At 39.0% G+C, this 13,864-nt stretch overlaps 1 protein-coding gene across 4 annotated transcripts in view; it reads left to right on the top strand.

Annotated features, from left to right (window-relative positions):
• Positions 1-13,864, top strand: part of EIF4G3 (eukaryotic translation initiation factor 4 gamma 3) — a 382,044-nt gene that overhangs the window by 85,943 nt on the left and 282,237 nt on the right. For all 4 annotated transcript variants that reach the window (XR_004441055.1, XM_033227962.1, XM_033227969.1 and 1 more), the window contains one exon: positions 12,075-12,150. Coding sequence is in view for 2 of the 4 variants with exons in the window: in XM_033227962.1 (XP_033083853.1) it covers positions 12,075-12,150 (76 nt within the window). In the remaining 2 variants the exon portion in view is untranslated. The remainder of the gene's footprint in view (positions 1-12,074; positions 12,151-13,864) is intronic.

A 13,864-nucleotide genomic window follows, 5' to 3' on the forward strand; every position in this document is an offset into this window, starting at 1 on the left:
GTTAACTATGATTGCACAGTTTACTAAGGGATAAAGTTAGAAATGGAACCCAAGATTGTCTGACTCCAAGACACTTGCAGCATGAAATGATAAGAATTCTGTGGACAAAGTGCTATACGAACACAAAATTTTGATCACTTAAAAAGGGAGAGATGGATCTTTTTTTTTTTTTTTCTGAGACAGAGTCTCGCTGTGTCACCCAGGTTGGAGTGCAGTGGTGTGATTTTGGCTCACTGCAACCGCTGCCTCCCAGGTTCAAGCAATTCTCATGCCTCAGCCTCCCAAGTAGCTGGGACTACAGACGCACATCACCACACCCAGCTGATTTTTTTATTTTTTGTAGAGACGAGGTTTCACCATGTTAGCCAGACTGGTCTCGAACTCCTGGCCTCAGATGATCCACCCACCTTGGCCTCCCGAAGTTCTGAGATTACAGGCATGAGCCAGTGTGCCTGGCCTGGATCTTGTTTCTTCATTCATTTTTCCTCTTTCATTCTTCCACTGCTGTAAGTTTGTCCTCATAGTCACCATTTACCCATTCATCTCCAGATAAAATGAATCACACTTGATATTCTCTAGGGCATTATTTATAATTTTAATATATATATATATTTTACAGTTCTCTTAAAACAGGATTTCTAAAAGTTAAGTGATATGGAGTAGGGAGGATTTAGCATTCCTTTTTGGTTGCCTCCTTGCTGTGTAAATAGTGAACTTTTGGTGTAGGGGACTGGGTAGATGGTAATAGTCAAGAGTATGGAAGAGGGACAGGGAAAGTGAATAGAAAGCAATATAGGAGTAGAGTTGAGCTGACCATATGACCTGGGTTACTGGACTGCAATTTTCAATCTGTTACATTAAATCAAACAAATCACACCAATGCCTATCTTAAAAGCATTAAGGAGCTTTAGTTAAACATTGTGCTACGAGGAGATCCGTGTGCTTTTACAAATATTATCAATTAAAAAAAAATCCAAATATTTCCCCCTTATTATAGTAACTTTGTCAGAATTAAAGCATAATACAGTTGGTTTCAATATAAATTTTTAGTACTAGTGAAGGTGGTTGACTAGGAAAGAGAATTGAAATGGAATGTATTTGGGATCCTGTTCCTTTTACTATGGATGGATGCATCATTTTTTTTCTCTTGACATTTATCATTTTAATTTTTAAGTCATTACTTGAGGTTATAGAATAAAATGACTTAAGAATTTACTGCCATTATTACTGATTAACATTTCAGTGGACTGTTGGCATATCAGAAATTGCTTTAATTATTGATGACTATGAAGAATATCTGGAGAGGAGGAAAATTAGGAGGATGGGGTGGAAGAGATGCCAAGAGTCAAGATGGTGGGAGGGTGTCAAATCATAAAGAAATTGCTCTAATTATTAAGAACCTAGTCCTGAGTTTAAGTCATGTATACTCTGTTTCAAATAATACCATCAAGTTTTTATTAATGATGATTTTAAGAATGTCTCTTTAGCATTGTCCATTTATTAACATAGCACTATAAGTATATCAGGGATTAATTTAATTAATGTTTGGTAACTTACAGTTTTTGTTATCAAATGTATTATATAACCATAGCATTTATAATCTGAACTGTTTTATTAGGTAAAAATCAGGGTTTGCAATCTGTGGCCCACTGGCTGGCTACCTGTTTTTATAAATAATTTTTGTATTTTTAGTGGAGACAGGGTTTCACCATGATGGCCACGCTGGTCTCAAACTCCTAATCTCAGGTGATCAACCTGCCTTGGCCTCCCAAAATGGTGGGATTACAAGCATGAGCCACCATGCCCAGTCAGAAATACCTCCATTTTTAAAACTATTTCCTTTTTGGTGCTTATCTTTGTTCCTCAGATAGCTTACCATATAAAACTAGCAACATTCTTTAGTTGCATTCTAGGCCTGAGAATTCACAGCATCTTAATTGGGCTTTGGCGTGTATTTCATAAATCTTCTCAAGCTTATTCCATTTTTAATTTATAATTTATGATTTCATTTATAAGTTTTTTGTATATAACATAACTTTAGCAGATGGCCAGTCTCTCAAGTGTGATGAAAAGAAAGTTTTTTTTTTGTTACCGGTTATACTCTGAAGGTCTGGTTGTACTTTATTGTAGCCTGTGTGTGCAGAATACAAGTTATTTGATTCAAGAAAGTATTATGATACGTTCTTGGACAATATAATGATTTAATAAATACAATAATAACATAAAGGTGAAATTTGTAGCTGTTTCATCAGTTTCACTCACAGTGGTATTGATTACATTGATTTAAAGTTGGAGGAATGTCTGTTGGAATGAGTCCCTCCCTGCCTCCCTCCGTTTCTTCCTTCCTTGCTCTGTTTTTTTTTTTTGAGACCCTGTTGCCCAGGCTAGAGTGTAGTGGTGCGATCTTGGCTCACAGCAACCTCCACCTCCCGGGTTCGAGCGATTCTACCACCTCCGCCTCCTGAGTAGCTTGGAATTACTAGTGTCTGCCACCACGCCTGGCTAACTTTTGTATTTTTTGGCAGACACAGAGTTTTGCCATGTTGGCCAGGCTGATCTCGAACTCCTGACCTCAAGTGATCCGCCCGCCTCAGCCTCCCAAAGTGCTGAGTTTACTGATGTGAGCCACCGTGCCCGGCCCTATTGCATATTTTATCCTGCAGTGATTTAAATTAAGATGAAATTCTTGACCAGGCACGGTGGCTCATGCCTGTAATCCCAGCACTTTGGGAGGATGTTTTTCTTTGATAATTAACCATGATTTTTCACTTCATGAAGTTATTTTTACCGTTAAACTTTGATCTCTTTTATCTGAAAATAACGACTTATTTCTAGGCACCATAATTAAATCTCTCTTTAGGTATATTGACAGTCTTCATCCACTGATTTAGTACAAGTGTGCTTTGTCTTGGGTTTATTGGCTGTGGAGAAGGATCTTTTCTTGATATTAGTGAAGAGAGAAGTTTGTTAGGAGTAGTGTCCAAAAGCAGGCTGGGCGGGTTTCCATCTTGTGAGGTCATTAAGCAACATTTCAGGAGTGTGGATGATACTATATTGCTTTTTTCCTGTCCTTGAGAAAGGACGTAGTTTTTCGCACAAGCCCAGCTGTTTTCCTGTGTGGTGCCTGTTTAACTATTCCTGTTGCGTAACAATTCTCTTTGTGTAGGTTCGCAGGATGAGCCATACTACTTTTTTTTTTTTTTTTTTAATTTGTAAGAGATGGGGTCTCCCTGGAGAGCAGCTTGGGATAATCATAGCGCATTTCAGCCTTGAACTTCATGGACTCAAGGAATCCTTCTGCCTCAGACTCCTGAGTAGTTGGGACTATAGGCATGTGAAACTGTGCTTAGCAAGCTGTGTTTTTTTAAAGTCTATTGAACCAGATCATGAAGATGAAACATTTTGAGTTTATGACTTCTTTCTGCAATATTCTGGATTCTGGGGTGAGAGTGGTAGAACAGATAAGATGCTTGTCTCACCATGGAGTTCTAATATTTGTAAATTACATGCAATAATATTTACTTTTTTTGGTAACAGCATTATTGAGATATAATTCACACACCATAAAATTCACCCTATTAAAATGTACAAATGTACAGTTAACTGTATTAAATTATACTTAATATCCAGAGTTGTGCATCCATCACCACAGTTTGAGAATGTTGTTTATCTCAAAAGGAAACCCAGGATCCTTTAGCAGTCACCCTCCTTCCTCCCACCTCTCCCTTTAGCTTAGGCAACCACTAACCTACTTTCTGTCTCTATGGGTTTACCTATTCTGGACATTTCATAGAAGCAGAATCCCATGATACACAGTCTTTGGTGATTGGCTTCTTTCACTTACCATATGTTTTCAAGGTTTATCCGTAATGTACATGTATCAGCACTTTCTTTTTATTGCCAGATAAAATCCCATTGTATTGATATGCCACAATTTGTCCATTTAACAGTTGATGGACATTTATCTCCACTTTTTTGCTATTATATATAATGCTGATGTGAACATTCATGTACAAGTTTTACATGCACATGCTTTTTATTTTTCTGTTGAATACGTGCCTTGGAGTGAAATTACTGAACCCTATGGTGACTCTATTGCTTAATCTTTTGAGGAACTGACTATTCATTTATTTTAGATACATAGTTTATAAGTTCTGAAAAATGAATGGTTTTTGTAACCTACTACATAGAAGACACAGAAAACTTCCATTTACCCTGTTATATTCCTTTGACAATGTCCCTTTGTGGATAAACTCTGCCCCCAACCTCTAGCCCCTGGCAAGCACTGATCTGTTTTCCATTTCTACAGTTTTGTGTTAAGTAGAATATTATATAAATGGACTTACAGTCTTTTGGAGTCTAGCTTCTCCGCCACTTGCACTCCCTCAGGGACAGGGTCTCAGTCTGTTGCCCAGGCAGGAGTGCAGTGAGTCTAGCTTCTTTTACTTAAAATAATTAGCATTTGAGATTCATTCATGTCTTTGTGTCTATTAATAGTTAATTCCTTTTAAATGCCTACTAGTAATCAATTATATGGATGTGCCATAGTTTGTATATTGGCCAGTTGAAGATATTTGACTAATTTCCAGTATTTTGGGCATTACGAATGAAACTACTACAAGCATTTGTGTTCAGGGTTCTGTTTGAATTTAAGTTGTCATTTATCTTGGGTAAATACCTACGGGTGGGATTGCTGAGTCATATGGTTAGTGTATGTTTAACTTTTACAAGAAACTGCCAAACTGCTTTCCAAAGTGACTATACCATTTTGCACTCTACCAACAATATGTGAGATTTCCAAATTGCTCCTCATCCTTGTCAGCACTTAATGATGTTTCATTAAGGAAATAAAGATCCTTTTGTGCCTTTATTTGCGACGTGTATATTTTCTTTGATTAGGTGTCATCCATTTAAGACTTTTCCCCATTTGAGGCCAGGCACGGTGGGCCATGCCTATAATCCCAGCACTTTGGAAGGCTAAGGCCAGGAGCATTGCTTGAATTCAGGAGTCTGGGACCAGCTTGGGCAACATAGCGAGACTTCATCTTTACAAAAAATGAAAAAATTAGCTGGGCATGGTGGCACATACCAGTTACGGGTTGAGCTGGGAGGATTGCTTAAGCCTGGGAGATCAAGGCTGTAGTGAGCCATGATCCTGCAACTGCACTGCAGCGTGGGGCGACAGAGCAAGACCCTGTCTCTCAAAACAGCAACCACAGCAAACTTTTGCCCACTTGAAAAATATTAGGTTGGTTGTTGTCTTGTTATTGAGTGTTTAGTTTCTTTCTTCTTTCTTACTTTTTTTTTTTTTTTGGAGACAGTGCCTCACTCTGGTTGCCCAGGCTGGAGTACAGTAGCTCTATCCCGGCTCACTGCAATCTCCACCTCCTGGGGTCAGGTGATTCTCCCACCTCAGCTTCCCAAATTGTAGGGATTACAGGCTCCGACATGCCTGCCTAGTTTTTTGTGATTTTAGTAGAGATGCGGTTTTGCCATCTTGCCCAGGCTAGTCCTGAACTCCTGGATTCAAGCAATTCACCCACCACAGCCTCCCAAAGTGTTGGGATTACCAGCATGAGCCACTGTGCCCAGCCTAGTTTCTTCATGTATTCTAGATACAAATCCTTTATCTTATTTATGTAAGTTTTACAAGTATTTACCACAGTCTGTATCTTGTCTCTTTGTTCTTATAACAATGTCTTTCACAGTGGAAATGTTTTTAGTTTTGATGATGTTCAGTGTATCAGTTTTCTTCTTTTTAAAAAATATTTTGAGGCCAGGCGCGGTGGCTCAAGCCTGTAATCCCAGCACTTTGGGAGGCCGAGACGGATGTATCACGACGTCAGGAGATCGAGACCATCCTGGCTTAACACGGTGAACCCGTCTCTACTAAAAAAATACAAAAAAAACTAGCCGGGTGAGGTGGCGGGCGCCTGTAGTCCCAGCTACTCTGGAGGCTGAGGCAGGAGAATGGCGTAAACCCGGGAGGCGGAACTTGGAGTGAACCGAGATCCAGCCATTGCACTCCAGCCTAGGCGACAGAGCGAGACTCCGCCCCTCCCCCCCCAATACCCCCCCCAAAAATTAAAATAAATAAAAAATATTTTGTAGAGACAAGGCTGTGCTTGCTATGTTGCCCAAGCTGGTCTCAAACTCCTGGACTCAAGTGATCCTCCCATCTTGTCCTCCCAAAGTGCTTGGATTACAGGCATGAGCCACTGTGCCTGGTCCTATCAATTTTTAAAAAAAAATAGATCATGCTTTTGATGTATTATCTAGGAACTCTTGGCCTAATCCAAGATAACAGTTGTTTCCTCTTACTGTTTCTTCTAAAAGATTCATAGTTTTTTTTTTTTTTTTTTTTTTTGAGACGGAGTCTCGCTCTGTTGCCCAGGCTGGAGTGCAGTGGCCGGATCTCAGCTCACTGCAAGCTCTGCTTCCCGGGTTTACGCCATTCTCCTGCCTCAGCCTCCCGAGTAGCTGGGACTACAGGCGCCCACCACCTCGCCCGGCTAGTTTTTTGTATTTTTTAGTAGAGACGGGGTTTCACCATGTTAGCCAGGATGGTCTCGATCTCCTGACCTTGTGATCCGCCCGTCTCGGCCTCCCAAAGTGCTGGGATTACAGGCTTGAGCCACCGCGCCCGGCCAAAGATTCATAGTTTTATGTTTTACACTAGATGCACACATTTTGAATTAATTTTTGTACAAAGGGTGCGGTATTGGTAGAGCGTCATTGTTTTGCATATGGTTTTTCAGTTGTTCCAGCACCATTTGTTGAAAAGACTATTTCTCTACTTAATTGCCTTTGCACCTTTGTGAAAAATCGATTCACCACATTTGTGTGGGCCTTCTTAAGGGTTTTACATTCTGTTCATTGATTTGTTTGTATGTCCTTTTGCCAGTACCACACTATCTTGGTTTTCAAGTGTTAATTTTAAGGTTTGGATGTGTATCTAATGCCCCCTTCCTTTTGGTTTTTCAAAGTTAAAAACTTCAGTTTCATATAATAAAAAAACAGCCATTTTATTTTACCTGAGGTAACATATAGCAATACCTCAAATTCATGAGTTATTCCTTTCTTCCTATCTGAATTGAGAACCACGGTTTGGGATACTGAGATAGAGGATCTGTGAAGTTGAGGATGATGTGGATGACTGCTTGTCCTTTTTCCTAGGGATACATACTGAAAGTGGTTGCATTGTGTACAAGTCTGATCGTTAGCTGCATCATCTTAGCACACAGCACCTTTTTCGATGAAAAGAGTCTCACTTCTTTTACTCCAGAAAGGAAATACAAAATTGGAAAGATCGTGTATCCTTGATAGAATCTGCACACTATTTGTACAGAATAGTAAAGCCAAACTTAGAAGCATCTCCTCTGCCTATTCCATAGTCATGGTTCTTTTATCTATTTATTTTAAAAGTTTCTTTTTTATTGTGGTAAAATATACATAACACAATATTTACCATTTTAATCATTTTTCAGTGTACAGTTCTGTAGCATTAAGTAAATTCACATCGTGCAGCCATAACCACCATTTATGTTCAAGATTAATCATGATTATTTTTTAACGTAAGTTCCATCACTGAAACTTTTAGCACATTAAAGTTACATTCACTTTTTGAAATTACATATTAACAGTGCTCTAGCATTTCAGGTCAATGACAAGGCCTTAACATTTTTATAAATCTTATAGTTACACCTATAAAAGCTTTCAGCCAGTAGTATAACTTCCAGCAAACTTTGATTTTCATCATATGCGAGTAGCATTCAGTTATTCTTTAAAATATAGCTTTTAAAAGTCTGCCAAATGTATGTAGCTCACCTATTATTATCCACATCTATGTCCAGAGAAATTTGGTGAATCAGCATGTTTTATTTTGGTTATTATCAAGGCCATTTGAGTGGTTAAGATGTAGGACCCAACTGGAATTGTTAACTTCAACTTGTTTTTGTTACTGATACTTCTTCAAGGTGGGCAATTAAAAAATTGTATGAATTTGTGGGGGACAAGTGTAATTTTGTTCAATGGATATAATTGCTGTAGTGGTGAAGTCAGGGTTTTCAGTGTGTCCATCACCTGAAAAATGTATGTTGTACTCATTAAGTAATTTCTCATCATCCCCCTACTCCCTTGTGAGTCTTTGTTTTCTGACATTCCACACTCTACCTCCATGTGTATACATTATTTAAATCTCATTAGTAAGTGAGAACATGTGGTATTTGTCTTTCTGAGTTGTTTCACAAAACATAATGGCTTCCACTTCCATCTACGTTGCTGCAAAAGACATGACTTCATTTTTTTATGGTTGAATAGTATTCCATTGTGTATATATACCACATCTTCTTTATGCAGTCATCTTCTTATGGACACTTAGGTTGATTCCATATTTTTCCTATTGTGCAAGGTGGGCATTTTTGAGGAGAGAGGCTTACTTTGTTGCCTTCTGCCTGTGCTTTGTCACATGGATTGATTGTATTTGAATCTGAATTGGGCGCTAGAAAACACTGTTAAAGCATATTAGTCTGTTGTAGAACTAAAAATGTGAGGGCATTTGAAACTTGTGAGTGTATCATTCATTTTTGCATATGTATATCATTTTGTCTCACAGAAAATGTGTATTTTTATCTTGTGTAGAAATAACAGTGTAGTCAGCAGCCATTGTTGCATAGGCTCTGGCAATATTGTTTTGGTTTTTTGTTTGTATGTTTCTAAACTTATACACAGGATATGTTTCTGGGTAAACTTAAATATGAGTGGTAGGAAATCAATTAGCAATATGTGCTGACTTGTATCTGAGTTAATAGAAAATCAGAGCCAGAATAAGGGGTTTTCTGGCTAAGCTCTTTGAGACTAATGTTTCTGAATTTGTTAAAAATCTAATATAGGTCAGGTGTGGTGGCTCCCAGAAATTTGGGAGGCCGAGACGAGAGGATTGCTTGAACCCAGGAGTTTGAGACTAGCCTCGGCAACATAGGGAGACACCACCTCTACTAAAAAATTTAAAGATTAGCTGGGCGTGATGTTGCACACCTGTAGTCCCAGCTACTCTGGAGACTGAGGTGAGAAGATCACTTGATCTCAGGAGGTTGAGGCTGCAGTCAACTGTGATCAGACCACTATACTCCAAAACAAAACAAAATCTCATGTAATGGTTTCTAGTTGTGTACATTCCAGAGATACTAATTGCAAAGATTCGATGATAAAGATAGTATAGTCTTGCAATTCTAAAATCCCAAGAGCTTGGAAAACTATTCTTTTTCTTGCATTGGTAAATTTCTGGACAGAAGGGTAGAAGTTTGAATATTCATATATTTTGCTGTAGAGATATTAATGTGTTTGATTAAGGGTGCTGCCTAGATTCTGCTAGGGGTGTTAGGTGATATACATAAGCACCGTGTTTGCTTTCTAGTAGTGGAAAAATTCTTGATTTCCAATAGGGTTTTTGGACCTGAATTAACAGCCAGCATTAAATAGAGTTGAAACAGAGTTTAAAATTGGTTAGTTTTATTTCCTTAGATCTCAATGGTAAAAGGTAAGGAGAGTAAAGAAAGAATTGCCCACGTGAATGTTTGGGCTCAAGGGATCCTGCCATCACAGCTTTCTTAGTGGCTGGAACTACAGGTATGCACCACTGTGCCAGGCTCTTTTTAAAAACAGGTTATTTTTTCTTTTGTAGGGGCTATTTACAAAAGAAATCCTGGCCTTTTATATATATATATATATATATATTTATAGAGACAGGGTCTCTTGTGGTCTGGGCTGGAGCTGGTTTGTTTAAATTGGATTTTCTTAATTCTTGAAAAACATATTCGTGTAGTTCAGAAGTAATATTAAAAGACTGTAGCTATGGTCAGGTGTGGTGACTCGTGCCTGTAGTCCTAGCACTTTGGGAGGCTGAGGCGGGCGGATTGCCTGAGCTCAGGAGTTCGAGACCAGCCTGGGCAACATGGCAAAGCCCTGTCTCTACTAAAAATACAAAAAATTAGCCAGCTGTGGTAGTGCATGCCTGTAGTCCCAGCTACTTAGGAGACTGAGTCACAGGAGGCTGAGTCATGAGAATCGCTTGAACCTGGGAGGCAGAGGTTGCAATGAGCTGAGATTATGCCACTAAACTCCAGCCAGGGTGACAGAGCTAGACTCTGTCTCAAAAAATAAAAAACTAAAAAACGAAGACTATAGCTATTTCCAAAGTAACTGTATTTTAAAAAGTACATCTTTTGAGAAATTATGTTCGGCATCTTTGTGAAATAGTGTATAGTTTAGAAATTCTGCCATTATTTTAGGTATTATAGAAGTTAACTTCCTTTTTTATTGTCAGAACTATGTAGAAATAAAAAGTAAAGAAAGCATAAATTGACATTGACATATTGGCCTAAATAAGAAATAATATAGAAAAAGACCCTTTGCATTTTTTTAATCTCCTGATACTAGTTGCCTATTTTACCTATAAATCAATATTTATTTGATGACATTTGTATCCTTGATCTTCCTTTCAATGAGGAAATGATAACTTGAGTCTTTCACTTTAAGAATATTGCTTATGCTGAGCATTAGGGCAGTAGTTTTTCTTGGAGTGGAGTGGGGCAAGGTTTAGGAATGTTCAGCTGGGAATTATAAATGAACTTCAGTGTTTTGTTAGACTGAAAGACAATTTCTGTTTATTTTCACTTCTTGTTTTTACTTTGTGAAAATCCACCTTTTAAGGAGGTACTGACTATAAACAACCCCAGTGCCAGATATGATTGCCATCGATCAAGAAGGTTTATTTTGAAGAGAGTTCATCCTTCATGAAGTTTCATAAACATTTGTTCTTTAAAATGTATTGGAGCTCTCTTTTCTGCGTAAGTAGGAAACATATCATTAATACATATCATGTAACCTCCTCATCTGCAAGTGTATTTGCCTAGTTGGTATTTGTTGTAACATGTATGTAGTGAGTACTTGAATAATCAGAGTCTGTTGTGCTTCAGTAATCTTTAACCATCAAATTATATTTATTTCTGAAATTTGCCTTGTGGTATTATTCTACCAGAAAAAGAAAGTGGAGACTTTGAAATTTTTTACATTTATATTTCTACTTAGAGTCTTAATTCAGTATTGTATACCATCTATATAATCTTACTCATAGTTTTGCTTGTATTTCCTAATGATATAGATTACAGCAATTTGAAATACAGAAATATCAAGTGGATGTACTACTGTATTTCAGTCATGGATTTTAAAAAATCAGCACGTTCTGGATTATTGTATGTGCATGTTACACTGCTCAATTATTGAATTAGAATTTTAAGTAGCACCATGAAAAGCTGTTTTGCCTGTATCTTGAGCTCAGAAAGAAACATCCAGTGATTTATGCTTGGAGATACAGAGTTTGGTGAGAACTGGTAATAGCACGATGGTAGGCAGAATTAGGAAGGAAGTATGTGGTAGTGTACAAAGTTTTACATGGGTCATTTCTTTGAATTCAAATTCTGTAGAAAATATCTGGCAGTTCCTGTCTCATACTGATTTATTTAGGCTTTTTTTTTGGTAGAGAGGTGTGCTAATTGCAACTTGTTAAACTCCTGTGCTCAAGTGATCCTACCACCTTAGCCTCCCGAGTAGCTGAGACTACAGGTGCTGGCAGCCACACTCAGCTAATTTAGTAGAGACGAGGTCTTGCTGTGTTGCCCAGGCTTGTCTTGAACTCTTGGGGTTTAAGTGATTCTCTCAATTTGACCTCCAAAAGTGTTGGAATTATAGGCTTGAGCCACTGCACCCAGCCAGTTATTTTTAGTAGAAAATAAAGGTGACAATCTCATCATGGGCCTAAAGTTTGGACACTTACTATATAGTTGTGTTTGTTTTGAGATTCCATGGAATGTTTATCATGGGAAAGCTTTTGAAGAGATTGATATAGTCATTTTAGGACGTTTGAAGTATTTTATTTTTTAGTTTTAGTGGATAAGTATATAACTTACTAATTGGGTGAAAATGCTTAGGTCGTTGGTGGAAATTTGTGGTGGCAGTTGTCTCTAACTATTAAGCATCCATTTTTGAATTCTCTTATCCTTAACTCGCTCTTCTAGAATTCCTAGAGGACCTGTGCAACAGCCTCTTGAGGATCGAATCTTCACTCCCACTGTCTCAGCAGTCTACAGCACGGTGAGTGTCTGCAGCTTGTCAAATTGTGTGTGTGCTTTTGTGTGTGAATCCTTGGTATTAATTATAGTCAGTGTTTGATTGACACATGACACATTTTTGGCAAAAAGTTCAATAAAATTCTGAATAGAATGAGATGTATGTAATAGAATAAGGTGAATAGGCTCTTTCCCCATCATCTTAATCTAAGAAATGGAGTGAAACAAATACTATGTTAAGATAGAGAGACTTACCGGGCGCGGTGGCTCACGCCTGTAATCCCAGCACTTTGGGAGGCTGAGACGGGTGGATCACGAGGTCAGGAGATCGAGACCATCCTGGCTAACACGGTGAAACCCCGTCTCTACTAAAAATACAAAAAAATTAGCCAGGCACGGTGGCGGGCGCCTGTAGTCCCAGCTACTCGGGAGGCTGAGGCAGGAGAATGGCGTGAACCCGGGAGGCGGAGCTTGCAGTGAGCCCAGATCGCGCCACTGCGCTCCAGCCTGGGCGACAGAGCGAGACTCCGTCTCAAAAAAAACAAAACAAAACAACAACAACAACAAAAAGACTTATTTTTCCTTTCTGTAAATATTAACCTCTGGCCTTATTATTATTATTATTTTCATTATTTTTGAGATGGAGTTTCACTGTGTCACCCAGGCTGGAGTGCAGTGGTATGATCTTGGCTTATTGCAACCTCCGCCTCCTGGGTTCAAGCGATTCTCCCTCCTCAGCCTCCCAAGTAACTGGGACTACAGGCACGTGCCACCACACCTGGCTAATTCTTGTATTTTTAGTACAGGTGGGGTTTCACCATGGTGGCCAGGCTGGTCTCAAACTCCTGACCTCAGGTGATCCGCCCACCTTGGCCTCCCAGCTTGCTGGGATTACAGGCAGCTTTGTATTCTTTTTGCACTCTGAGTTTTATTTTCTTTTTGGATTTTTTTTCTTAAAAATTTCACCAGTTTTATGTTTTCTAAACTTTAAATTTTTAAAATTTTACTTTTTATTCTCCTTGATTACATATTTTCAAAATGCTGAAAGTTTAAAAGAGTGAACACTTTTTTTAAAAATTTGAGATGGAGTTTTGCTCTTGTTGCCCAGGCTGGAATGTAATGGTGCGATCTCGGCTCACTGCAACCTCCGCCTTCCCAGTTCAAGCGATTCTTCTGCCTCAGCCTCCAAAGTAGCTGGGATTATAGGCATGCGCCACCATGCCTTGCTAATTTTGTACTTTTAGTAGAGACAGAGTTTCACCATGTTGGTTAGGCTGGTCTTGAACTGCTGACCTCAAGTGATCCACTGCCTCAGCCCCTCAAAGTGCTGGGATTATAGGTGTGAGCCACTGTGCCCGGCTGTGAACACTGTTTTTAACAGAAGGAAATTTAATTTTTTTTTTCATTTTTAAGAGATCAGGTCTCACTCTGTCACACAGGCTGGAGTGCAGTGGCATGATTATGGATTACTGCAGCCTTGAACTCCTGGCCGCAAGTTATCCTCCTGCCTCAGCCTCCCAAGTAATTGGGACTACAGTCACATTGCTCTGTGCATGCTAATTAAAATAATTTTTTGGCTGGGCAAGATGGCTCACGCCTGTAATCCCACCACTTTAGGAGGCCAAGGTGGGTGGATCACGAGGTCAGGAGATTGAGACCATCCTGGCTAACACAGTGAAACCCCGTCTCTACTAAAAATACAAAAAATTAGCTGGGCGTGGTGGTGAGTGCCTGTAGTC

The sequence above is a fragment of the Trachypithecus francoisi genome, unplaced genomic scaffold (assembly GCF_009764315.1).
Source record: "Trachypithecus francoisi isolate TF-2019V2 unplaced genomic scaffold, Tfra_2.0 Lachesis_group12, whole genome shotgun sequence".
NCBI classification, from domain to species: domain Eukaryota; kingdom Metazoa; phylum Chordata; class Mammalia; order Primates; family Cercopithecidae; genus Trachypithecus; species Trachypithecus francoisi.